Source organism: Misgurnus anguillicaudatus, chromosome 4 (genome assembly GCF_027580225.2).
Source record: "Misgurnus anguillicaudatus chromosome 4, ASM2758022v2, whole genome shotgun sequence".
NCBI lineage: Eukaryota > Metazoa > Chordata > Actinopteri > Cypriniformes > Cobitidae > Misgurnus > Misgurnus anguillicaudatus.
In genome coordinates this window covers 13,763,992-13,790,219 of record NC_073340.2, presented here as the reverse complement: position 1 = coordinate 13,790,219, position 26,228 = coordinate 13,763,992, and the positions used below count along the sequence as shown (strand labels likewise).

Below are 26,228 nucleotides of genomic sequence, written 5' to 3'. Positions count from 1 at the left end.
ATTATGATCGACTGTTGTCAAACTTTAAAAGCCAAACAACTCGTGCTTCATATTTCAGGTGTTTTAAAGACGTGTATGTGCTTGATGAAAAACAACCAGAAAATACAATTCAATTTTATTTATATAGCACTTTGCACAATTGGTAATTGTTTCTAAGCAGCTTTACATTAATAGAAGCAGGAAAAACACAGAAAATTTGACAGATAGCATAACATAATACAGATAGCATAAACAGCAGAATCTGCTGTGGTTATGAATCAACATTATAAGTGAGCGTATTAGTAATGTAACATATAGAAGAGGGTGCAAAGTAAAGCCAAAGAAGGCTGACCCCCGGGTTGAAATAATCCCTAGGAGAAAAAACCCTGGACTTTTAGCCGGGGACAAAAGTCCTAAGAGGAAAAACTCTTGATATATATATACACACACACGTACATACATACATACTGTACAGTATATAAACATATACATACATAGACACATTCATATATACACACATACTGCACATATGTAAACGAGTAAGGAGATTAAACGGGTTTTGCCGGTGGTCGTTGGTCAGGCATCAGCTGGGCATCACGTTGAAGGACAGCTAGTAAATCAGGGATGGTCCGACCTTCACATTTACCGGAACTGGGTCTGTTTGTCTCATTGTCATCGGGATCGAGGACGAGATGGAGAGAGAAACAAAATTCTATTAGCGTAGGGGCCGTTCACATGTAATGCAAGTGTCACACAGTGATGTGGTTTAAGTCAGCTCGGTTCCAGACAGGCTAACTTACTGCTTAAGTGTATTACCCATAGTTGAGGATTTAGCAAGTTTGTGGGCCCAGGGCAAGTCTATGTATGGAGCCCCCCATCTGATCTTTAAAACAGAAACGCGTTTGACTAAGGCCAGAAGCCACACTGCCGTCATTAATACTAATGTACAGTGGCAAACGGTTCTGTATGACATACTATTCTCAAGATCATGGGAAAATGCCAAAGTCGCAACCTGACCAATCTTCATTTTGGTTCTTGCTCATGTTGTTTTTGCAAGTACACGGCTAAGTATAAACAGTATAGCAGGAGTGGATGAAGTTACGGCAGGATGGACGTCAAAAATCGAAAAATCTTCGTCAAGTCAGCGTTGAGACGTCTACACGACTTCGTCAAGACATCAAGTCAGCGTCGAGACGTCGACACGATGTGGTCAAGTCAAGACTTCGCCAAGTCAGTGTCGAGAGGTTGACACGGCTTCATCAAGTCAAGACATCATCAGGTCAGCGTCAAGATGTCGACACAACTTCATCAAGTCAAGACTTGCGTCGAGTCATTGACACGACTACGTCAAGTCAAGACTTCGTCAAGTCAGCATCGGGAAGTCGACACGCATACATCAAGTCAAGACTTCGTCAAGTCAGTGTCGTGACATCGACACGACTTCGTCAAGTCAAGACTTCGTCAAGTCAGTGTCGAGAAGTCGACAAGACTTCGTCAAGTCAAGACTTCGTCAAGTCAGTGTCATGACATCGACACGACTTCGTCAAGTCAAGACTTCGTCAAGTCAGCGTCGAGAAGTCGACAAGACTTCGTCAAGTCAAGACTTCGTCAAGTCAGCGTTGAGATGTCGACAGAACTTCTTCAAGACACGACTACGTCAAGTCAAGACTTTGTCAAGTCAGCATCGGGAAGTCGACACGCATACATCAAGTCAAGACTTCATCAAGTCAGTGTCGTGACATTGACACGACTTCGTCAAGTCAGTGTCGAGAAGTCGACAAGACTTCGTCAAGTCAGTGTCGTGACATCGACACGACTTCGTCAAGTCAAGACTTCGTCAAGTCAGCGTCGAGAAGTCGACAAGACTTCGTCAAGTCAGGACTTCGTCAAGTCAGCGTTGAGATGTCGACAGAACTTCGTCAAGACCCGACTACGTCAAGTCAAGACTTTGTCAAGTCAGCGTCAGGACGTCAACACAACTTCGTCAAGGCAAGACTTTGTCAAGTCAGCATCGAGACGTCGACAAGACTTCGTCAAGTCAAGACTTTGTCAAGTCAGCGTCAAGATGTCAACACGACTTCGTCAAGTCAAGACTTCGTCAAGTCAGCATTGAGACGTCGACAGAACTTCGTCAAGACACGACTACGTCAAGTCAAGACTTTGTCAAGTCAGCGTCAGGACATCAACACGACTACGTCAAGTCAAGACTTTGTCAAGTCAGCGTCAGGACATCAACACGACTTCATCAAGGCAAGACTTTGTCAAGTCAGCATCGAGACGTCGACAAGACTTTGTCAAGTCAAGACTTTGTCAAGTCAGCGCCGAGTCATCAACCTTACTTCGTTAAGTCAGCGTCAAGACGTCAACACGACTTCTTCAAGACACGAATACGTCAAGTCAAGAATTCATCAAGTCAAGACATTGTCAAGTCAGCGTCGAGACGTCGACACGACTTCTTCAAGACACGAATACGTCAAGTCAAGAATTCATCAAGTCAAGACATTGTCAAGTCAGCGTTGAGAAGTCGACAAGACTTCGTCAAGTCAAGATTTTGTCAAGTCAGTGTTGAGACGTCGACAGGACTTCGTCAAGTCAACACTTTGTCAAGTCAGCGTCTAGAAGTCGACACGACTTAGTCAAGGCAAGACTTTGTCAAGTCAGCATCGAGACATCGACACGACTTCATCAAGACATGACTACATCAACTCAAGACTTCATCAAGACTATGTGAAGTCAGCGTCGAGACGTCGACAAGACTTCGTCAAGCCAAGACTTTGTCAAGTCAGCGTCGAGTCATCAACTCGACTTCATCAAGTCAGCGTCAAGACGTTGACACAACTTCGGCAAGACACGACTACGTCAAGTCAAGATTTTGTCAAGTCTTGCACCTGGTAAATAAAATCATTAGTTAGGTTGTAATTGATTTGCAGGTAACATAAATTATATCCAGTGTTATCCAGATAGCATTGTAATGAGTGGCATACTTTTTGCCTTTACATCGTATTAGGGTTGTTATATATCATTGTTATATAGATGTGCCTGAGCAGGAACCTTTAAGAGCTATCACAGAATGCTATTGTTAAGTTTAGTCAGTCATTATTACAGTAGCTGTGGGCACGTGTCCTATTAACCTATATTCCTGTTTTTGGCGCACAGCCCACATTTATTCAATAAGCAGATTTTGATTAATAAGAGCTTTTTATAGCTCATTGAGGTGTAATTGCACGCGCGTTTATTCCCCCCGGTGTTCTCCTTCCGTCCAGTGTGCGCACTGCAGCTCGTGACCCCTCCACACACATCTCACATAAACACAGCGTCACTGCACGCGCTGTACACATATACAGAGAGTGAGTGAGATAGAGAGAGAGATTTAACAAAACACTATAATATCGACTCTTTTGATTTTAAAACGCTGTTGTTGTGCTGATGGACTAGGCTACGCTACGTGCGCGTAAAGTCACACAGAGGAGACGCGCGCGCGTGCTTGTGTGAGGTAGGTGATGTGTGTTATATTTATTACATGTATATAGAGATATAACGCGTCGCGTCCTTTGTGTTAAGAGAAAACAAAGAAGCGCTGTTTGCGTGAAGACCATCTGTACATTAACACGCTGTGTGTAATTATTTGCGCATCTTCTGTAAAATAAGCATTATATAAGGGGTTCATTCTCGCGCTGTTCTTTTGTTTATCTCAGTAAATTTCATCGTGCACCGATTTGTCTTTGTCTGTTTGTCCTCGTGTTCGATACGGATTCATTTTCACATTAAATTTTTATCTGTAAACATGTTGTTTTGTTTAATTGAGGTTAGTTTAATCACATTATACTAGGTTAAAATGAGAGAAACAAACAGTTGCGATTGAATTGATTCAGCATCACTCTTTAAAGGTGCCAAAGAATGCATTCAAATTATCTGTTAAATTGTTCTCTAATATATATGTATGTGGTTTTATTAAGTGCAAAAATTATCTAGAGATGGTTTTACATGTCCATTTACAACCCTAGGATTTTCCCTCAGAAGGAAATGGTCTAACCTTATTTGAAATGGTCATGCTTAATAATATTGAGCTCTGCTCAGATTGGCTGTTTCGAAGAGCAGCTCCTTCAGTAGCTCTCTGTGTGTGTAAACACTTATTATTCATCTATGCCTACGTTAAAACAGTGTTTTACATTCTATGAAACCTTTAAGTGAAAATGAAGGGATGTGGTTGTGATGGATGCAGGATTGTAAAGCATGTAATTTGTAGATGATGCAGATGTTTCTGACACCATGCATGAGCTGAAGATGTGAGGATGCATCTCTTTATGTGTTCAATGCTGATTCAGATTCATCTTCCGGAATCCTGTTTCACCAGATTTTTCCTTCTGTTTTAGGCACACAGGAGATCATTTACATCAGCATCAGTCACCTTTGAACCGTTCATTGTCTCTATGGAAACAAACTACCATCAGGCATCACTCGGCTCTCTGGTTTGTGATGAAAATGGTGAAGCAATGAGCAGTCAGACACCGGGTCCTGTTATATTTCAGCCGGGGTCGCCCGGACAGGACTCTTTCCCGTGTCTGCGCCCTCTTTCCCTTCCTCAGAGGACCAATGTGGAGGCACATTGCTCAGGAGATGTCACCGTTATGGTCAAGGAGAAAATAGAAAATGGTAATACATTACTTTCTCAGTATTATGTGTTTTTTTTATCCAGGAGGATTTGGAGAAGATTAAATTGCTATGAATTCATCTGCTTGTCTCAGTAGCGCAGAAACAGTGTGGATTTTCATTTCCTGCTATGTTCTGCATACAGTAATCTAAAAAATGACATCATAATCAGCATAATGTTCAATAACTACAATAAAACCTATACAGAAAAGGAAAATGTGAAGCTTTAAAGTTCAGATGACAAGATTAAATATTCTGCTGTATGTTTATGTGAAGTACTCTAAAGTATTACTATTACTTATAACATCAAGTACAGAAGTAGCTGTACATGTCATGATTTCTTCACAGTAAATATTGAAAAAGGGTTTTTAGTGTTTAATTGGTCAAAAGTTAATTTACATAAGCAACACATTTAGCAAAAGTAAATCGAAATATCTGTTAGCTACAGAGACTTCTCTGCTCTACTTAGATCTAAAACAGATTATTATAAATTATTCAAATCTTAGATAACAAAGCGTTCTGTCCCTTCATTTATATTTCTAGGTCATTTAAGGGAAATGCTGGTGCTGTTTTTGCTTAGAGCAATGGTTAATTTTAATGAATAGAAAAAGAAAGATATATTTTTATTCAGATTTAATAAAGAATAAAAAGGTCTAAAGTTTATTACTTTTATTCGTAAGTGACTTTAGATTAAATCATCTGCTAATTGAATGAAAGCAGTTGTCCGACTGATGCTTTGGAATAGCCTTCCCTTATCCTTGAGATCCGTAACACAAATTCAGATTTAAAGGACACATATTACACCCCTTTTTACAAGATGTAATGTAACTCTCAGGTGTGACTAGAATGTGTCTCTGAATCCTGACAGCAGGAGGTAGATTAAATTTTTTTGCATGCTGTCACCTTGGATTTTATCATCATCAGATTTGAAGAAATCATGTTGAGGTGTGGAGATAAAGATTTCAGCAGTCATTCTTTTAATACATGTCAGGACTTGACATTAAGTATTGTCATGTGGTTGTCATTTGAGTACATTTGAGATTCAAATTTTACACTACTTGCTCGAAGATAAAAATAACATTTCAGCCATGTCAATTTGGTTATACCTGATTGGTATAGAAGACTATTTTATTTTTCTTTATTGCGTTGACATTTCCGCAGTGGCGGCCAGTTACTTCTTTTCGAGAGCACACAATGCTCGCGTTTGCCAGATACTCGCTTAATCTCATGTGTAATCACAGTTTATTGTTAAGCCTTGCAAGTTTTTTTTGAATGTTACACTGTAAACACTGTGGCATTTTCAAGTTTACTAGTCCGGTCGGGCAAGTAAAACTTTCTCTCACTTGACCATCCAAAACATTCACTTGTCCCAAACAACTGTTAATTTCAAGTCCTGCCTGTCTACATTAAGTAAGCAATAATGTACAAGAGGTTGTGGTGTATGGTAAATAAATCACAGCGAAAGTGCTTTGACCCCTTCAGTCACAATGCAGCGTACTTTTTTGCTTTTATACATCAGTTATCACAGAATATGAACAAAATACTAAAGCAAAAAAAAGTGTGTCAATGCAACTTTGATAAAGTGACATGATTTTGATAAGTCTTTCTTCGGCTGGATAAAATATTCTCTGAGAGCGACTGTAAACAGTAACAGAATGTCTTGCATATGTTTACATTGCTAAGGGTGCTGTGCAGTAATACAAAAACAGAATGATTGAGTATAGCAGTCATAAGTAAACCACACCACAGCTACTGACCAATCAGAATCATGTTAGTGTTCTATTAGGTTTTGCTTACAAAAGGCAAAATCGTGTCATGATTTACTCAGGCACACAACCCTGAATGTCGTGAAACACAGAAGATGTTTATAAGAGACATAGCTGGTAAATTATACTCTCAAATATAGCATGAAAGGAGTCAGTAATAGTTCATAGGTTTTTAAGGCCTTATGACTGCTTTGTGTGAGAAACAGACACACAACTTGAACACAACTTTTGTTTCTTTTGTCAGGTCATGGGATTTATTCTGGTCTTGTTGATGGTCCTGTTTGTAAACCCATCCTGTCCTCTCCTCCTCGTCGTCATCATTCTCTGCCTCATGCACATCATCCTCCTTTGGGGCGTACGCGGGCGGGCAGCAGGTCCAGCTCCATCGCTTATACGGCCTTTTCACCGAGACCTTCCATCTCACGTCACTCCAGCATCGCCACCAATCCACCGATGGACCGTTCCAAACCCAAAGACTATCTCATCCTCGCTGTCATCGCCTGCTTCTGTCCCGCCTGGCCCATCAACATTGTGGGATTTGTTTACTCTATAATGGTATGTTGAAGACTGAAAAAGAAATTATCATAATTGATTTTGATTTCATCACACAGACAGTATTGAGGTTTGTTATTGACTTTGATATTTGATCAAAGTGTTTTGGGGCTAAATTAGCTTTTGCATTTGCAATGATAAACATTAGAGAAGAATAAATTCATTAACACTTCAATTACTACAGAAACATTTGTGTTTACATAAAGTTGGTTAGATTCTTTGAAAATGTAAAATGATTTTGACTCCTCCGAGCTCACTGTCATGTTCCTTTATGTAGTCCCGTAACAGTCTGGAGCAGGGCAACATTGATGGAGCCAGACGTCTGGGTCGAGTAGCAAAGATGCTGTCTGTAGTCTCACTGGTCGGAGGAGCTCTCATTATTATAGCATGTGCAGTTAATCTGTCAAGTAAGAAAACCATCACCTTACACACACACACGCAGACAATCATGCACAAACGCACAAAAACACTTGTATATGTGGTTTATTCCCCCTATACATGATAGTTTTTATAATGTACTAACTGTATATTTATCCCCTAACCCAACCCCTAAACCTACAAGGACCCAGGTAAGTATAAAAAGTTTAGACATTTACATTTAGGGGTGGTTTCCCAGACAGCCCTACTGAAAAATCCAGCTATGACCAGCATAAGCTGGTGAGCTGGTTTTGTGCTGGTCTCCCAGCTTGGTTTTAGATGGTATTGATGGTGTAGCAAGCTGGTCTAGCTCTGTTTTGGTCACCTTTTAAGCTGGTCTAGCTGGACTTATCTGGTAAGGCTGAAAGCTGAACCACCAGCTTGACCAGCTTTGCCAGGCTGGGAGGACCAGCTTAAACCAGCTACTGCCACCTTAAACCAGCTACCAGCTTATGCTGGTCTTAGCTGGATTTTTCAGTAGGGAGAGATTAGTTTAAGCCAGGACTAGGCCAAAGTTTAATTAGGAAATATAACTAGTTTAAACAAAGATGCCTTACTAAAAACATTATTTGTGTGCATTTTAAGGCAACACAAAGAGCACTGATGTATTTTAAGATATGTCAGTACAAGTTGTTTTCAGTTTGGACAGCTCTTAAATTTATTTTAGTCTAAGACTAGTCTAATCCCTGTCCAGGAAATCGCCCCATAGGCACTTAGCAGACGCTAAAGTCAAAGTAAAAGAGTGACTTTAATGTATCCAACAATAAAACGATTTTTCATTGGCAGGCAATAATACAAGAAGTGCTTATACCAAGTTTTTACTATATCCCAGAACAATACCAGTTCAATGACTTGACCAAAATTGTGCCTACATATTAAAATTCTTTACAAAACATAATAAACATGTTTAAAGGGATAGTTCACCCAAAAATGAAATTGTGCCCCCCTGACTTCCATAGTATAGTTTTTTCCTACCATTGAAGTGAATGGGGCTTATGATTGGTTAGCTTTCAAACATTCCTCAAAATATCTTTTTCCGTATTTATCAGAACAAAGAAATTTATACAGGTTTGTAACGTAAATGATGACAGAATTTTCATTTTTGGGTGAACTATCGCTTTATTGTGTTTATTATGCTCTTATTTTGAAATGGATGGGATCAGGTTTAGTGAAAATCAATAAGTGTTTAACAAATAGCAGGGGCACGTTCAATCTCACACCGGTGCACAACGTTTTGCTACGGTTTCCGGGTTGAACGACATGTTTCCTGGAAACGGTGTGCAACGGAATGCAACAGGTTTTAGAAGCGTTTTCTCTTGTTTGGTGGGTGTGTCAGAAATGTCGGCCCAATCAGCGGCAAGATGTATAAAACCACGCGGTAGTAAAGAGACAGCTCGCTCAATGGGTTCAAGTTGGAATGTTGTCTTTCATTCTGGACGGCAAGGTCAGTGACTGTAACATTGAGGGTCTTTTACAGTATTAAACACACATTTATAACGATTTCATCAGGCTTCAGAAACATTTTAAAAAGAACACAAAGAATGGCCTCTCAGCTACCGCAGTTGCAACTCTTGCAATAAAATGTGGTCTGAATTTATTTTTCTTTGACACATGAATATTAATCCATTGCTTGTGTTTTATTTTTGTTTTACAGTTAATGTTAAATCCTGAGTATGGTGAACATGTCCTGGATTCAGCTGAACATCACATCGATGAATAAAAATAACAGCACACTTCTTTTATCTTCATGCACTCGATGACATCACCACATACATATAATGTGAAAAACTGTGTCCTTCACTGATCTGAGGTAACTGCATTATGAAATACTCACACCACTTTATAGAGGTAAATTGCTGATAAAGCAAATGTATTTTTTCTCTAAAACAAGAAGAAAAATCTTGTAAAGGTTTGTAAGGAGGCATTCAATGAGAATATTATGGCAAATAAGATGATGTGAAAGAGAACACAGATCAACCAGACAGACTGGATTTGGGATGCTGGTCATATTTACTCAAATAGTTATCTTAGTTACAATAAACTTAACATTGCCATACATTCAAATGTTTTAAACATTATTTTCTCTGAGTTTTTATGACATGACAGATTGATTTCCTTTAATATGAAATGTCTCTTTCATCAAATGACACTAATGATTTCATTAAAGTTATTATTACACTGTTCTCTAACATGACTTATATAAACAGACAAAATGTAGCATATAAACTGAGCTGAAATATTATTTTTTTAAACCGAAAGCAACACACAGGTAAGAGAAAGTGAAAGCAATGAAGGAAACAAACACTGTAATATGCTGCAAACCTTTGACCTGAATTGTGTTGTTGAATTATCTCTATACACTGTGTCACCTGTAGCTAACTGTAGCTAAACACAATCTTAAGATTTATGAAATATTACATTAATGTAATGTTCTGTCCATTCACATGAGATCTTACGATTTGTAATGTTTTTATAACTGTGAAAAATCCCATTCAGAAATCTGATACACACATGTATGGACTATTGTTGAGTTTATGTTATGGTTGTGTATGAATTTCACATACTTATAAATGTGCAACATGCATGGTATATTTAACAAATGTCATTCGGTGAACAACTCGAATTCCTCATCATCACAAGAACACATGAGCTCACATGAAGTGAATCTATGATGTATTTGTATCTCTGAACTATAAGCACGTTCACACATAGATACAAACTCCTTTTATATGTAAAGTTTGCTGATATGTGGCCATATATTTATCAGATTTCTGTACGGGAATGAGGAATGGGGTTTGTACGTTTGGGATTTTCACTGTAATTGAATTTAAATGTATTGCATATGTTGTATTACACATCCTGTGATATGTGAATGATTATATTTCTAGTTGGTTTAGTAGATTACATTCATGTATTTCTTTGTATTGTTTCTGTATGTTTTTTTTAACAATTATTTTTCATACACATCTTGTGGGTTTCTATAAGGCTCTTTATGGCTCATGGGAAAACACTGTTAAAATCATACCTGCAGTAAAATATAACTGTTGTGTAGCCATTACAAACATAGTGCACTTATTTTTGCATGTCACAATATTTTGATAGTCTTGTATTTAACACTAGTTCCCTCTACATATCTCTGAAGGGAAAATAAAATAAAGCATTTCACATAAAGTGTAAATTCTCTCAGTTTTTCTGTTTTTATTCTCAGAATTATGTTTGATTGACTCTTCTGCTGCCAGAAACATCATCTGTCTGTCTTATGTGTGAGAGATGAGAATTATACTGACAAAACAAAGAATAAAAGTGTAAAAACAGTTAAATCTTGATCTGGACTCAATGAAAGAAAAGAGGGAGAGAGAGACATTAATCTCAAATTTTTCTTTTTTTCTCAATACTTTAATGGCTTTTGCAAAACCCTTCACAAACAACTTTCAGGTTTGGCAAAGCAGAGGTTCATTTCACATTCAAATTCTAAATGCAAAACTGTAAACTCAGATCAGCTTATTTGACACTAACCAATATTATCAGTCAATAGACACACTTTATATAACAATGTTTTAAAAAACACAACAACAGCTAGCATGAAACAATGTTTTCTTCTACAAAAGAAGAACACCTTAATGATTTTTTTTTTAATGATGGGCGATTTCGAAGCACTGCTTTTTCAAACGGGCCAAGTCACGTGATTCTAGCAAACGAGGCTTCATTACGTCATAACATCACGTTCACCACTAGGGGGAGTTGATCAGTTTTATTATGCAAGTTCATAAAACATTCATACTTTTGACTGATAACGATACCATTTTGCCTAATTTATGTTTATTTAATTTACAGATTTAATGACAAACATGTGCATAATTCAAAGGGCAGTTAGAGTGTTAATGATCTGTTTGCCCTAAATAAAACTAAAAACCGAATACACGTTTATTTAATGGCTTAATTAAGTTAAATAATCTATTTTCTTAAAAACAAAATGTTTCGAGCGCTTCGACACTGACTCAATCGTTTTTCGAAGCTTCAGTTGATTCAGGTTCAGTTGTTTCATTAATTGTTTTAAGATATTGTTTGATATATTTCTCAATCACACTGACTAGAAACATACAAATGTTAAAACGCATTTACTAGAACTAGTTTTGTACATAAAAGTTGTACATAATCATAACAGCTAAAAATACTCCCAAGTAAAACACTTTCTGTACTCACGCACCATCTGTCGGTGTCCCGCGGGGCGTGCACCGGATGTGACGCAGGACGCGCTGCATTTAAACTTGTTTTGAGTGTTGCGGAAGTAAAACGGACCGTTTCTTTCCTCATTCAAGTATTTGATCGTAAGTCAATGTTCTCTTTCATTTGATCTTTTTTATATTTTAATCAAATCTGAAGCTATGTATTAATATTATTATGAATGACTGATGTTTATCTGTGATATGTGTTGTCTGAGGGTGTTTAGTCATCGAGCAGAGAGAGACAATTCTGTATAAAACCTGTCTGAGATGATAGAGAGTTTGATGACTTTTGTGTTGTTATGTAGACGTCAGTGAGATGGCCGCGCGCGGAGCTAAAGAAGCTCTGGTGAATAAACTGGGTTTTAAAAACAGCAGCTCGAGATCAGCAGATAGTGAGATGGAGAAACTGAAGAGAGAGAATGAGATGTTGAAGAGAAGTGTGGAGCAAATGAAAAGAGCTGGAAAACATTCAGATCCTGACAGAGCCAAACTCCTGGAGGTGACATCATCAACATCATCATACAGACAAATATGTGTTTAAAGCTGATATAGATTATAATTCTGTACTGTCTGCTTGTTTTTAATACACAACACTTTCTTCACGTCTCTAATCTAGAATCTCAAATCATAACATTTAACATAGAAGTGGAAGAATCAACAGAATTAAAGTCCTATGATATAATATCATAGTATTAATAATAATAATGTAGACAGATGAGTGACACAAAGATAAATCTGTTAACTGTTTATTATTGCTTTGTCTCAGAGGATTTTATCTCTAGAGACATTAAGAGAGAAGAACACACAGCAGCTGCTGGACAAAGATCAAGAGATGTCCAGACTGAGGCAACAACTCCGGGAGACACACGGAGATGTGGTGTCCTCACTGCAGGAACAACTACAACACGCCAAAACCAAAGAGATCCAGTATCAGGCCTTAGCGAAAGAGACAGAAGACCTGAAAAACAAGTATTGTGTGGTGTCTCAGAGATGCGAAGAACTCGAGAAACAGAAGACACAGGTAGGGCGTTGACTTTAGACCCTTAACAGAACCATTTACCTAAAAAACACAACAAAGACTGCAGACACGCCCCCATCACAAGAGAGCAGAGAATGCAACCTATTTTTCCAAGATTTTGATATCTTGTTTTATTTACTTGAGATTTTTTCCATCATTCAAATTTGGTTGGGAGGTTAATAACACATTTTTTCAGTGGTTAAAGGTGCCCAAGAATGCATTAAAATAATCTGTTAAATTGTTCTCTGATATTTATAGTAGGTTTGTGGCTTTATTAAGTGCAAAAATTATCTAGAGACAGTTTTACATGTCCATTTACAATCTCGGATTTCCCATTAGAATGAAATGGTCTATTATTACCTTATTTGAAAGGGTCATGAATAGTAATGTTGAGCTTTGCTCTGATTGGCTGTTTCTCAGAGCAGCTCTTCAGTAGCTCTGTGTGTGCAAACAGACTTTATGTTTGAGCCTGTATCAGATGAAGATACAGATTTTGAGGAATAATAAATAGTTTGGAGATTATTTATGTACATTTCTGAGTGGTAAGTTTGTGTTTTTTTCAGTATGGAGTGGCCTGCACAACGTAACTGTAACGTCAATAGTAGAACTAAACGCTAGGGATGCACCAAAATGAAAATTCTTGTCCGAAAACCGAAAAAGAGGAAACCAAGGCCGAAAAACCAAAACACCGAAATAAATAATTATGCCAATTTTTAGTACAAATGCATTTATGGCTATTACTGTGTATTAACTTTATTGGGGGTGTATGACGGTTTACAAAACTCACGGTTCGGATCACATTACAGTTTTTGAGGCACGGATTGGATTATTTTTCGTATCAGCAAAAAGGGGGTGGGGAAATCTAATAACAAATAAAGAAATTGCAAACATTTATAAAAAGAACAAAGTTGCACATTAATAAGAGCTAACATTAACATTAGGTACAGAAATCGAATTAAATGATTCATAACACTGTCTTTGTATTATTTTTAGAGCTACAGAAGTGATTTTCTCTTTGTCTTGGGTTGTTTGATTAACATTAATGACACAAACTAAAGTAGGTTAATTGAGGTTACTGTCTCTTTAAGATAAGCACAAACTGGTTTTTGCCTGTAATCTATACATACACTTAAGACATAAACAAATGTTTTTATTATAAAAAGAATACTGTGGAGATAATTTTGTTTATATGTGTCCTGTCAATAATAGAAAGATTTTATGTTCGCTTGTTTGCGTCTCACTCCTGTGTGCACTATTGAGGGCACTTAAACGCGCGCGCACACAAAGACTGAGGGCGAACAGCGCAGCATAAAAACGTTACGTTGTTTTTCATTGTTTTATTCGGCAAATGTATGTTATGGACTACAGTATGAGACACATTTGCGCGACTCTCTCTTAAGTTTACACATCAAGATTTTGATCTTTGAAGGGCGTACTGTGATGATCACGTCTGGTTTGGACACATTCAACCGCATGTGCCTCTCTGCTTACAGACAACTGTTCACTTTAGCGCCTTTTGTGGTTAAATACATCCACACCGCATACATGTTGCTTCAGACAAGCACGTGCAGGTCTCGGTTTCTGTTTGCGTCATCACAACATTTCGGCCGTATTGTTTCAGTAATAAAAGTCTCTCGGCCGAATACTGAAAATGGGGCCATTTTCGGTCGAAAATTTTCGGTGGCCGAATATTCGGTGCATCCCTAGCATATAGCATTAACTAGCATATAGCGCCGCTAACTCAGCAGTCACAACTTTGTTTTTAGCATTGTAACAACATTGTACTTAATTGAATGTGTAATTTAATGTTGGGGCGTACATCTCGACGACGGTAACGTCACAGTTGGTGTTATGCTGAGATTGGCTTGTTATCCAGCGATCTTTTGCATGCACGAGGTTTACATAGGGAGAAAACAATCGTGTTTGAGGCTCATAATCATCTATCCTGAGGTAAATACAGTTTTACATTCTATGGCACCTTTAATATCTGACTTTACATGTACTTTTAATGGAGATTATGAGATTTAAAATGTTTCTTTTGTTAAATCTAATCATTCATAATATATTCATCTACTTCATAAAGTACAATTTTAAATATTCAGAGTTTTCTCTGTGGGCCAATCAGAAACAAGCAGATCTTTATGGTATTTCTTGTCATTTAGTATTAGGTTATTCAGATGAATGAGTGCATGGTGAAGTTCAGACACTAGATGGCACTGTTTCATCAAACACATATGAATACATACTGAACTCTTCTATACGTCTGTTCATTTATCATAATCGTGTTAAGACAAACCTCACTGATCAAATAATGTTTGATCACACGTAAACGGCTAAACATTAAAACGAAAATTAGATCATCATAAAAAACCAAAGTGTATCAGTTTCATCATTGTTTCATCATTGTATACAGTAGGTTTGTAGATGTTTGTTGTGTTTTAAACCAGTGGTTTTCAAACTGGGGGCCACGAGATGGTGCCAGGGGGGCCCCACTTTTATGACATTTTATGAAATACATTAATTTATCATGAATTCTGTGTAATTAAACCTAAAAAAAATAAGGCTACTAACCAAAAGCACTACTTTTTTGTATAATTTAAAGTTGTTGTTTTTTTTTTTGTTAAAATCTTGAGTTTTAGAACAGATTTTTGTCACAAATTTTCTTTGGGGGGCCGCGAAGGAATGCACCGTACACGAGGGGGGCCGCACGCTGAAAAAGTTTGGGAACCACTGTTTTAAACCATCGTCTATAATCTTAATCTGTGTGTGGTTTATATATGTTATGTCTGTTGTGTTTGTCGTTGTCTGTCATAGGTTCAGATTCAGTCTGGTGAGATGTCTGTGGTTCAGGAACAGCTGAAGGATGTGAGTTGACACTTCAGGATTTCACTCAGATGTTCCTGCTGTGGTCTTCTAGGCTGATGTTCTTCTCTCTCTCTCTGTCATTGAGTTCAGGCTCTGGAGAAGAATCAAAGCTGGTTGGTTTATGATCAGCAGAGAGAGGCGTATGTTCAGGGTCTTCTGGTCAGGATCACACAGCTGGAGACGCAGTTAAATGATGCAAATCAAGCTCTTCAACAACACAAAGAAGCTGATTCAAATGGTAAGCTTGACATGGACAGTGTTTGAAATTCTGGCCTAAAAAATAATTCTCATTTCTTTTTTAGGGGAACTATCCCTTTTAAAGTCATTAGATAAGAAGTTTTGCTAGCATAAGTTCCTCGGTAAAAATATGTTTAAATGTTTAAAAGTGTTTTAATCTTAAAGTTAAATGTGAAGTGTGTCTCTGTAGTCACACCAAACCGAATCGGGCAGAAAGCAGACTTTAAGTTTAGTTTCACTCATTACATTTATTACATTATAATGAATGATGCCATCTTGTAAGAACCAAGCTGGCATATAATAATAGCAGAAATGGTCTGTGGCAGATGATTCATAAGAACGATGTTTTAAACACAGGAGAGTCCGGTCAGATGCTGGAGGCCGAACAGACTCGTGCTGGACGCATTCAGGCAGAACTTGACGATGTGAGGAAGAGGTATGAGGAGAAGAGCAAGGAGGTGACCGAGATCCGGGAGCAGCTGCAGGAGGAGAGGAGGAGCAGTCGAGAGGAGAGAAAGAGTTCAGCTGAACGAGTTAATCGCCTTCACTGTGAGCTGAAGACAAACAATGACAGACTAGAGGAGGAGAGAAAGAGGGTCTCTGAACTCCTACAGCAGGTAACAAAAATCCTCCTACTCATTTTAAGAACTAGAACTAGAATTCCGATCGGAGCCGCTGGTGTATTGGGCAGTGCTCCGACATGTAGAGCAGACATGTCTTGTTAATGACACACGTTTGACTCCTGGCTCCGCGTGCATTGCCGGTCCCGTTTCCCTCTCTCCACCCTGTCCTCTCCTTACTGTCTGTCAATTAAAGGAGAAAATGATCCAAAAATAAGACTAGAATTCCAATTATTTGTAACTTGAAATTCAGTCTGTTTCTCACATAAACCAGTTGAGTATTATATGTATTATGATCAGGTTTAGAATGAGATTGAGGTGAATTGTTCTTTTATTAATGTGAATGTTTTGGAAGGTGAACGTGCTGCAGACATCACTGATGAAACAGCAGGAGGAGCAGAAGAGACTCACTCTTCTTGAACAACAGGTATTTACATCATCAGCAGCACTAGGGCTGTGCAAATAATCGTTTTTGATTTTCAATTTTTGATTCAAACAATTATAAAAACAAGATAATCAAGTTAAAACAATTAAATTATTGTGTGATTAAAATATAAATTGCGTGCCACTGGACCTATGTGTTTGTAAAGCCTTGTTTATACTTGACTTGTTTATGCCCGAGACCTCATTTCGTGTAGAGGTGTGTATGGCAATTTTTGTAACCCCGCGTGCGGCTCCGTATCCGAAAATGAGTGAGCTCGAGGTGATTCTGGCTGGGCAGGCAAGTCTGTGACGTATCTTTTTGATCTAAACACTGCATATACCAAGGGGCTACCTTCCGATCTCTCTGATGAAGTCAATACGAAAGTGACTGCAATTAATTTATGGGCCGCAAGTCAATGCCCTAAGACCCCCATGGTAAATGCCCAACTTTACAGGAGATATAAATATGTTTACAGCCTGGTACAAAAAGTGTTTTTGGTCTATATAGCTAATTTTTCCCTTCATGGCAACTGTGAGGGGGTGACATTTTTTATACCTCATCCGTATAAATTATATTAAGCCTTAAAGTTCTGCATAATTAAGGGTGTGGTCACTTGAGTTACGGGTGAACTGCCACTGCTGTCACTACCGTCGAGAGAGGTGGGTGTGTTTTCAGCAACCAGCCACCTCAGCTTCACCCACGTCCCACTTTACCCATTTTTGGTTATTGGCAAGTGATGCGCGGTGACGCGATGCCAAGATGGCAACAGCAGGTTCTGCCAACTATTGGCTTAAAAAAACTCTTCACAGACCTATGGATGACGTCACAGACACTACGTCCATATTTTTTAGAGTCTATACTCTATAGCATAAACTATTTATCTGACACAAAGTAAAGTATGGAAACTTTGCAACTTAAAACATGAATTCTTTTACATATGATTTAGGATTATTGTCTTATAGTTGTATTGAATGTACCACTAGAGAGGAATAAAATACAAATCTCAAGATTTCTGTATTGTTTGTTTGGTAAAAATGTTAACTCTTTCCCCGCCATTGAGTTAACGTTTCCCTGCCAATGACGAGTATTTCCGGCAATCCGTAATATCGCTATTATCCACCAGGTGGCGCTCTGCTGCAACTTATAAAATCTCAGCTTTTTGCTCAAAATTTCAGAAGAAATCTTGACATATTTGAGAGGTGATAAAAAGAGAACTAATGAAGTAGAATGAAATGTTTTTTTAAAGCAGAGGTTTTTTTTAATTGATATTACATTTTTATATATTTAAAGAAGAACATTTTCTGGAAGGCATTAAACTTTTGTGAAAATCATGAAAAATCCTGGTGCTGACTGGCAACTTTTTAAAAAATCACTGGCGAGGAAAGAGTTAATGAGATTATGTTTAATAAAGAGAGAAAAGAGATTGTTGGTTTATTTATTTCATATATTTATATATCAAGCTTTGCTGTTACAAGCACCGGGGTTGTTCCAGCGAACAACTTCTTCTGAAATAAATGCATGTTTTATGTTATGGTATGTTATGTTAAATAATCATGATTATAATTGTCAAAATAATCGTGAATATGATTTTGCCCATAATTTAGAAGCCCTTTCTGCTGCTTGCGTGAAGCTGTGAATGAAATGGCCGACTTTCTTCCTGCAGGTCAAGCTGTCAGCCAAAGAGTCTGAAAATGAAAAACTGGACCGTCAAACTTTGCAACATCAACTTCACAAAGTCTTGAAGGAGCTTCGCAAGGCCAGAGATCAGATTGCACGACTGGAGTCCTCAGTAAGTTGTGAGATATGATTGCTGAGAGCCTCATGTAATGAATAATATGTGGTGATGATGTGACTTTCTTCTTTAGAAACAGCGAGATTCTCGATTCTCTGAACCCAGCTCTTATAACAGGATGGATTTTGAGAGATTGACGATTGAAGATCGGACCACATCTCCATCTAAAGGCCATAATCTATTAGATGAGAGTATTCTGGAGTGTCCAAACTGTGGTGCTTCATATCCCACCAGTCAGCACAGAGAGCTTCTCGCTCACATCGACTATTGCTTTAACTAACCCACCTGACAAACACACAACACTGTGTTATGCACTCCACTGAACACACAAGCCTGAGCTCCAGTGTTTTTGCTTGATTCCAAAAAATATCTATCATTATTTTTATATAACTTGCCTTTTTATTTTATTTTCTTATGTACAGTTGGTGTCAAACTTTAAAAGTTTAAAGAAACTTTCATGAAGCAAACATAAAAGTTTTTGTTTACATGGGGCACTCATTTTTTGAAAATATTTTAATTTATGAACTTAAATGTGAATTTTATTGTGTTAGTTCTCTTTAGGTGAAGTACTCATATTGACATTCAGTACTCGTATGCTTTTATTTTGAATTTTAATCTTATACAGTATACTGTAGAAATGATGCATCACTGAATCAGCTGCTTTAATGAATAAAAAAATGATAGAATTAAAAACACTGTGCAGTTTCATGTGTGTTTATCTGCTTGTGTAGGGTTATCATCACTTTGACAAACCAGATCAGACTGAAGTACCTTTGAACCCTAGCAACATTATTTCATGTGGTGGCATCATTTGAACTGAAACAGGAAGTCAGTACTGAACTATTGAAAAGACCCTCCCCCATTTTTACCAAAATAACCAATAGCATTTTGTTTATGGCACAGTTCAGCAAAGTCACATTTGACAGCTTGTGTGTGCCACAGTTATATTAAAATAAATTCATGGTTTAGATATAACTGTTATTACAGAATAAACATTGATAAGATTGATGTGTAATTTATATCTAATTGATGTTTGATATCCTCCTTGAATTAAAAACCATTATCGTGCACCCTTATTTTTGAGCATTTTCCAAAAAGGACGTACCCAAATTTAAATCTCTGAAGCTCTTAAGAAGTCCTCATGAAATCAAAATTACACTTTTTCCCTTTTAGACGAAATACACCATCAATGTTTTAAATATAATTTAAACTGTAACATAATGGGTCGGTTTCCCGGACAGGGATTATCTTAAACCAGGACTAGGCCTTAGTTTAATTAGGAAATATAACTAGTTTTAACAATCATGCCTTACTAAAAACATTACTTGTGTGTATTTTGAGGCAAAAAAAAGGGCACTGTTGTGTTTTAAGATATGTCAGTGCATTGTCATTTTGGACAGCTCTTACATTTATTTTAGTTTAGGACTAGTCTAATCCCTGTCCGGGAAACCACTCCAACGTGTAACAGATCAGTAATATACTGACAATGATTTAGCATTTCTTTAATGATTTTTGGTGAAGGTTTATAGGGGACAAATGTGGACAATTATTATGATTTTTTTTATATATTTTTGTTTCTCTTAAAGGGACAGTTCACCCAAAAATGAAAATTCTTCATAATTTCTTCGCACTCATGTTGTTCTAAACCTGCATGAGTTTTTTTATTCTGTTGAACACAAAAGAAGATATTTTGATAAATGATGGTAAGCATAAAGTTGATAGTATTGACTTTCACGGTGTTTGTTAATTTTGGGTGAAAAACATAAAAGTTGATTAGTAATTGAGGTAATGAAGGTATAAACAACTAACAAACAAACAAAAAACACAAAATGCATAGCCTTAAAGTTTTTATATTTAGTAAAATACATATAAATGAAATCACAAAATGCCCAAATTTGTCCACCAACAGCAGATCAGTGCATGTTTTTAATTAACACAACCTGAGAGTTAAGAGTGAAACTTAAAAGATTTATCCAGTTATTAATTTTAATACTGAATATGATATTTAGTATATAAATAATAATCACTGTGATGATATGTAGTGCATTCAGTTAACTACACACCTGTTGACTATCATATGATGTCCTTACATGTGTGTAGCATGAATTATTTCTGACATATGAGTTTGTCATGTATGAATGCTTGCATGTATGACATGAGTATAACACAACATGCATGTTTAAAGGTAGAAAACTTTAAGATTTCTTCAGAAAAGTTTGGTGGCTCTTGAGCTCCTGCGGCCTCATAATATTGATATTGATGTCCATAATTCAACTAAATTCTACACAAACAGAAAGGCAAACATGGTCACGTGACACATGAGTAACTCAAATGACGATTAGTTGATCCATGAGTTAATTGTTTTTCGAAAAGCAATTGATTTCTTGTATCAACATCTTTGCTGGTCATGAAACAGTACTGTTCATAACTTACCTCTCAAAATAACATTAACCCTAAACCTAATCCTGCAACCTTCTTGTTTGAATCACTGTGACCATTCATTATTTCATTATTATTTAAATGCATTCATGAAGATTTTTTATTATTTCCCATTTTCTTCATTTAAATGATTATATTGATTACTAAATAATGATATGTTCTGTTATTCATTTTGCTGTAATATGTAACTTCTCATTCTTCATAGAGTACTCACGTGTTACCTGTCGATTCCAGCAGGTCAGGTTCAGGTCTGAACAATTGTCAGGTTGTGTTCGCTTCATTTGAGTCTGACACAAGATGTTTTCTGGATCATTGAATTTAGTTATTTTATTTGAAAATCCACTATAGGTGACACCATGCACGTATTACACATTTTCACATTTCCATTGTGTTCAGATTCATATGCTGTGTGACTAATCTGTGTATTTACATATTAACTAGAAATATAAAAAGAGAAAAAGATTTCATTTGGTGTGGTGCTCCTGTCATGTTTCAGACCGTGTCACAGAAACCTGAAATATAAAAACAGTAAAACCCATTAGTCCTCTGTTATTTCTATTATAAACTGCTCCCGAATGAACCTGTGCCTCACCTGTGTGCGCAACACGTCTGTATTTGCCCAGCAGACAAATCTCCTGTTTCTTCTCTGTGACAATCCTCTGATCTTCAGGCCTGAGGCCTTCTGGATGTCGGGAAAAGATGAAGGAGTATCCGTCCAGACAGGTGCCATTATAATCCAGTTCTCTACAGGAGTAATGTATGGCGTAATTCTCATAGTCTGTGTCAATGACCCAGTGGTCATCATCTGGTAAAATACACAACAGAGATTGAGTAAACTAATGCGTGACGTCATTCTCATTGGCTAATGGCAGCAAACATCTCAATGGACATTGTACACTTAGTGGTCATTATCACAAAATCAACTCAGGGATTAATAAATAAGAGTCTATACAACAAAAAATATATTTATAATGTTAAACATATTTAAACATATACAAAAATATTTCCTGAAATACATTTTGAAATATGGTTCAAAAAATAATTTTCACCAATATATTTTGAAATATATTTTAACAATAAATATATTTCAAAGCATTTATATTCACATGGCATTGGAAGAAAAACTTTGTTTATGTTATAACCTGTAAACAAAATGGTTAAAATTAAATATATTTTCAACTGCAGAAATATAATTTATACATTTTATATTGTGGCCAGGCAAAATTTATTTCTCCATATGGGTTGTAAAATTAAAAAGGTTTTTGTTGCCCCTGAAATACATTTTGATGTTGATATGAAAGTTAAAACTAAATATATTTTCAATTTCAAAAATATATTTAATAAAGCTTTACTTTCTACAAAATGTTTTTAGCATATATTTAAATATATATTTAATATTTTTTGCCATACATCATTCAGAAAGCTGTGAAATGTTTTTGTATAATGAGTAATAAAAACTGACCCTTACAAAGGCGAACAATTTACTACATAACTTTAATAAATATTTCCCATATATTTATTCATTTATCTGGTAGGTAAATTTGTATATATCTACTCAGACACATTCATCCTACACTGCAAAAAATGATTTTCAAGAAAAAATTCTTAGTATTTTTGTCTTGTTTTCAATAAAAATATCTAAAAATTCTTAAATTAAGATGCTTTTTCTTGTTGAGCAAAACAACCCAAGAAAATAAGTCTAGTTTATAGACCAAAAATTTCAAATTTAAGTGATTTTGTGCATAAAACAAGCAAAAAAAATCTGCCAATGGGGTAAGCAAATTTTTCTTGAATTTTGTGTTTAAGAAAATTTTCAAGATTTTTTTGCTTACCCCATTGGCAGATTTTTTGCTTGTTTTATGCACAAAATCACCCACATTCGATATTTTTTGGTCTTTTTTTGCATTTTTGATATTTTTTGCATTTCTCAAAGTCAATACTCACATCCAGTCTGGAGATACGAAGCAGCTCCCCAGTACCTCAGCTTAAATTTGGCCGGATTTTCAGTATTTTCAAAAGTACCAAACATGTTTGCGCACAACTCCCAGTTACTGTGTTGGAGAACAGTGTTAGGGTTAGTTAAGTGACAATAGCAAAACAACACAAATCCTTTGTGAACTCACTTCAGAATGATAACTCGACCGTTAGCAGCCGCTGTCATGGTCCCGTCCTCCTCTACTTTATATGTGGCCACTATGTTGTCCAGAAGGAAAAGTCCAACCGGGTCTTTCTTGGCCACAGCATACCACGGCCCTTGAAACTGAAGAGCGATTTAAAAACATCAAAACAACAATCATTTTACTCAAATGAGGAAAACCATTTGTGGACTTACTTTATATTTGTCAAAGTCTTGTTTGACGGTAAAGTTGCTGACCAGACATTCTTGTGCCCAACATGTGGCCAACAAACCCAGAGCTACACACAATCTCAGCATTGCTCTTCAATGAGCTGTGAACAAACAGTTATTAGAGAAACAAATCTAATACACATTTATAAACGTTATTATACAAAACTGATAGACACATATGAACATAAGGAACGTACCTTGATCCCAGAATCTGAGAAGAGTTTTGCAGTGAGCTGATTTATATAGCAGATGATTTGTGGGGGACTGAAGATTTCACCTCCAGCCTCTCTGTGATTGGACCGAAGTTTTTACATAACATCAGTGTTTGGATCATCATATATGATCACTACTGACCTCTCTACAGATGCGTGTTTGTCTTCAGGTCATACCTGGATTGTGTAAGAGCTTCTGTTATGTCAAACTAAACATTTTTGATAGTGTGAGAAATATTCATCATGTGTTTATGAAGCCTGAGCTCAACACTCATGAGTGTGTGTGTGTGTGTGTGTTTGTGTAAATTGTGAGTGTTTTATAACTATAAGTTAACGTCAGTGTAACACAGACAATCAGATGTACTGAACACAAGCAGAAGTTATTGAGTCGAGCAAAGTCCAGCTGTCTTCATTCACTTTATCTGTGTTGCTGTTTGTTGTGTAAGAAAATAAACAGATATTCAGCGTTTGTATTTGCTCTTTTGCAGGGTTTTATCACTGATGGAGATTTTGGTGCCTGGGGCTCATACATGTCTGTGCTGGTTTTATGTCTCTCAACACATGTACACACGCACGCACTCTTGAAGGGGGGATTTAATGCTATTTCATGCATATTAGGTCCTAACTGGGTCATGAGTCGCAAGCGGTAAAACTGCATCAAATGTCTGTGTTTTGTTGGCAATTGGCACGTATAAGTACATATAATGTTAATGACACAAACATGTAATGAATTATAAATTATCCAGAGATGGTGGGATAATGTTTTATGTATGCTGCTTGCTCGTGACTCGCTCCTCCCACTGGATGCCTCCAGGATTTCTTGTTTTTCCGTAAACAATCGCTGGAGCTGATCTGTCTTTTATAAATCTGAAAAAAAGTAAAGACTCTTTGGAGATATGAAGGTTGTAATACTACTCTATAGGTACTCAAGATTAACATGAGATGAATAGAAACACTGTGTGTTATGGGAGCTTTAATGTTTTAGGATAATTCAGTTTTTCTTCTGCTAGATATATATGTAATAAATCGTATATTCCTTCATGATGATGCATTTATTTTATGATAATGACAGTACACAAAATTCTTAAATCAAGATGCATTTTCATGATGAGCAAAAATGACCTAAGAAAATAAGTAAAAAAAAAAAAAAAAAAATATATATATATATATATATATATATATATATATATATATATATAATTCATTTAGATGAATTTTTGCATAAAACAAGCAAAAATATCTGCCAATGGGGTAAGCAAGCGTTTCTTGAAATTTTCTTGAATTAAGTTTTTAAGAGAAAAAGTTCAAGATTTTTTGCATACCCCATTGGCAAAAAAACCCATCACAAAATATCTGTCAATGGGGTAAGAACATTTTTCTTGAATTAAGTTTTTAAAAAAAAGCTTCAAAATTTTTTTGCTTACCCAATTGGCAGATTTTTTTGCTTGTTTTATACACAAATTCAATTAAATTTGATATGTTTTTGTCTTAATACAAGACTGATCTCTTAGGTCATTTTGTTCACCAAGAAAATGCATCTTGACTTAAGAACTTTTAGATATTTGTACTTAAAACAAGACAAAATACTAAGAAAGTCATTTTTGCAGTGTATGCAATATACAGTATGATACATAATATTATAATAAAGAGTTCATCACAACACATCTATCAGGAGAATTACTTTCTGTAAACCTTCAAAATTTTACTAAAACCTTAAATTAATTCATGTAGTTTCATTGAAGCCCTAAGGCAAGCAAGAGCAGCCTCCAAATCTTCTGTGCTGATCTTACTGGATCTATCTGTCCCTTTTGACACAGTCAATCACCACATCCTCCTTTCAACCCTCATGGCTATGGATGTCTCCAACACAGCGCTTTTATGGTTCAAGTCGTACCTCTCAGGTAGGTCATTTAGGGCAGTGCTTCCCAACCCCGGTCCTCGGGCACCCCCTTCCAGAAAGTTTTTGATGTCTCCTTATTTAAAACACCTGATTCGACTCATCAGCCTCCTTCTAAAATGATAAACATGTGTCCCTAACAAGCTGATGAGTTAAATCAGATTTAGGGTATCCTGGAGAGGTGACATCTCCGAACCCCAATGTCTCAATAACGGAGTGCCTCAAGGCTCTGTGCTTGGACCACTGCTCTTTTCGATATACATGACATCCCTGGGTTCTGTTTTTCGAAAACATGGCTTTTCCTACCACTGCTATGCGGACGACACTCAACTCCACTTGTCGTTCCACTCTGATGATACCACGGTTTCTGCCTGCATCTCAGCATGCCTGAGGGACATCTCACTCTGGATGAAGGATCACCATCTCCAGCTTAACCTTGCAAAGACACAATTGCTTATCATATCATCTGAATCAAAGATTCAGCACAACCTTTCCATTCAGCTAGGTTCCTAGGCCTTCCATGACAGCCAAAAACCTGGGAGTGGTCATTGATGATCAGCTTAGTTTCACGTCCCATGTTGCCAGCACCACTCGTTCTCGTAGATTCATCCTCTACAATATTAGGAAAATTAGACCTTTCCTAAATGAGCACGCTACGCAGATCCTAGTCCAGGCTCTTGTCCCGTGCTACGCAATGCGCTACTGGCTGGACTTCCAGCCTGCACAACCAAACCCCTACAGATGATTCAGAATGCAGTGGGAAGAGTGGTCTTCAATGAGCCAAAGA

General features: G+C 36.9%; 3 protein-coding genes across 3 annotated transcripts; 2 read left to right on the top strand and 1 right to left on the bottom strand.

Annotated features, from left to right (window-relative positions):
- Positions 1-3,253: 3,253 nt before the first annotated feature.
- prrt2 (proline-rich transmembrane protein 2) lies at positions 3,254-10,542 on the top strand. Its single transcript, XM_055176741.2, has 5 exons — positions 3,254-3,472; positions 4,353-4,632; positions 6,640-6,950; positions 7,225-7,354; positions 9,019-10,542. The coding sequence occupies exons 2-5, from the start codon at positions 4,410-4,412 to the stop codon at positions 9,033-9,035; spliced, it is 681 nt and encodes a 226-aa protein (XP_055032716.1). The 5' UTR covers positions 3,254-3,472; positions 4,353-4,409; the 3' UTR covers positions 9,036-10,542.
- A 995-nt stretch (positions 10,543-11,537) lies between these two features.
- Positions 11,538-19,251, top strand: cep55l (centrosomal protein 55 like). Its single transcript, XM_055176840.2, has 9 exons — positions 11,538-11,692; positions 11,896-12,089; positions 12,357-12,611; positions 15,423-15,473; positions 15,564-15,711; positions 16,068-16,327; positions 16,686-16,757; positions 18,418-18,543; positions 18,620-19,251. Exons 2-9 carry the CDS (start codon positions 11,907-11,909, stop codon positions 18,824-18,826), a joined length of 1,302 nt encoding a protein of 433 aa, XP_055032815.2. The 5' UTR covers positions 11,538-11,692; positions 11,896-11,906; the 3' UTR covers positions 18,827-19,251.
- A 2,034-nt stretch (positions 19,252-21,285) lies between these two features.
- rbp4 (retinol binding protein 4, plasma) lies at positions 21,286-23,558 on the bottom strand. Its single transcript, XM_055176899.2, has 6 exons — positions 23,530-23,558; positions 23,318-23,433; positions 23,109-23,245; positions 22,930-23,036; positions 21,578-21,790; positions 21,286-21,497 (listed from the first exon to the last, which is right to left on the bottom strand). Exons 2-6 carry the CDS (start codon positions 23,417-23,419, stop codon positions 21,478-21,480), a joined length of 579 nt encoding a protein of 192 aa, XP_055032874.2. The 5' UTR covers positions 23,420-23,433; positions 23,530-23,558; the 3' UTR covers positions 21,286-21,477.
- Between the last annotated feature and the right edge of the window lie 2,670 nt (positions 23,559-26,228).

Bases quoted from the DNA above. Each gene is read 5' to 3' on its own strand.
- prrt2 (XM_055176741.2), top strand. From the start codon at position 4,410: ATGGAAACAAACTACCATCAGGCATCACTCGGCTCTCTGGTTTGTGAT. The intron at 4,633-6,639 runs GTAATACATTAC...TTCTTTTGTCAG, and splicing joins CAAGGAGAAAATAGAAAATG to GTCATGGGATTTATTCTGGT. The intron at 6,951-7,224 runs GTATGTTGAAGA...TCCTTTATGTAG, and splicing joins GATTTGTTTACTCTATAATG to TCCCGTAACAGTCTGGAGCA.
- rbp4 (XM_055176899.2), bottom strand. From the start codon at position 23,419: ATGCTGAGATTGTGTGTAGCTCTGGGTTTGTTGGCCACATGTTGGGCA. The intron at 23,246-23,317 runs GTAAGTCCACAA...ATCGCTCTTCAG, and splicing joins AAGACTTTGACAAATATAAA to TTTCAAGGGCCGTGGTATGC. The intron at 21,791-22,929 runs GTGAGTATTGAC...GTATTTTACCAG, and splicing joins TTCGTATCTCCAGACTGGAT to ATGATGACCACTGGGTCATT.
- cep55l (XM_055176840.2), top strand. From the start codon at position 11,907: ATGGCCGCGCGCGGAGCTAAAGAAGCTCTGGTGAATAAACTGGGTTTT. The intron at 12,612-15,422 runs GTAGGGCGTTGA...TGTCTGTCATAG, and splicing joins TCGAGAAACAGAAGACACAG to GTTCAGATTCAGTCTGGTGA. The intron at 16,758-18,417 runs GTATTTACATCA...TTCTTCCTGCAG, and splicing joins TCACTCTTCTTGAACAACAG to GTCAAGCTGTCAGCCAAAGA.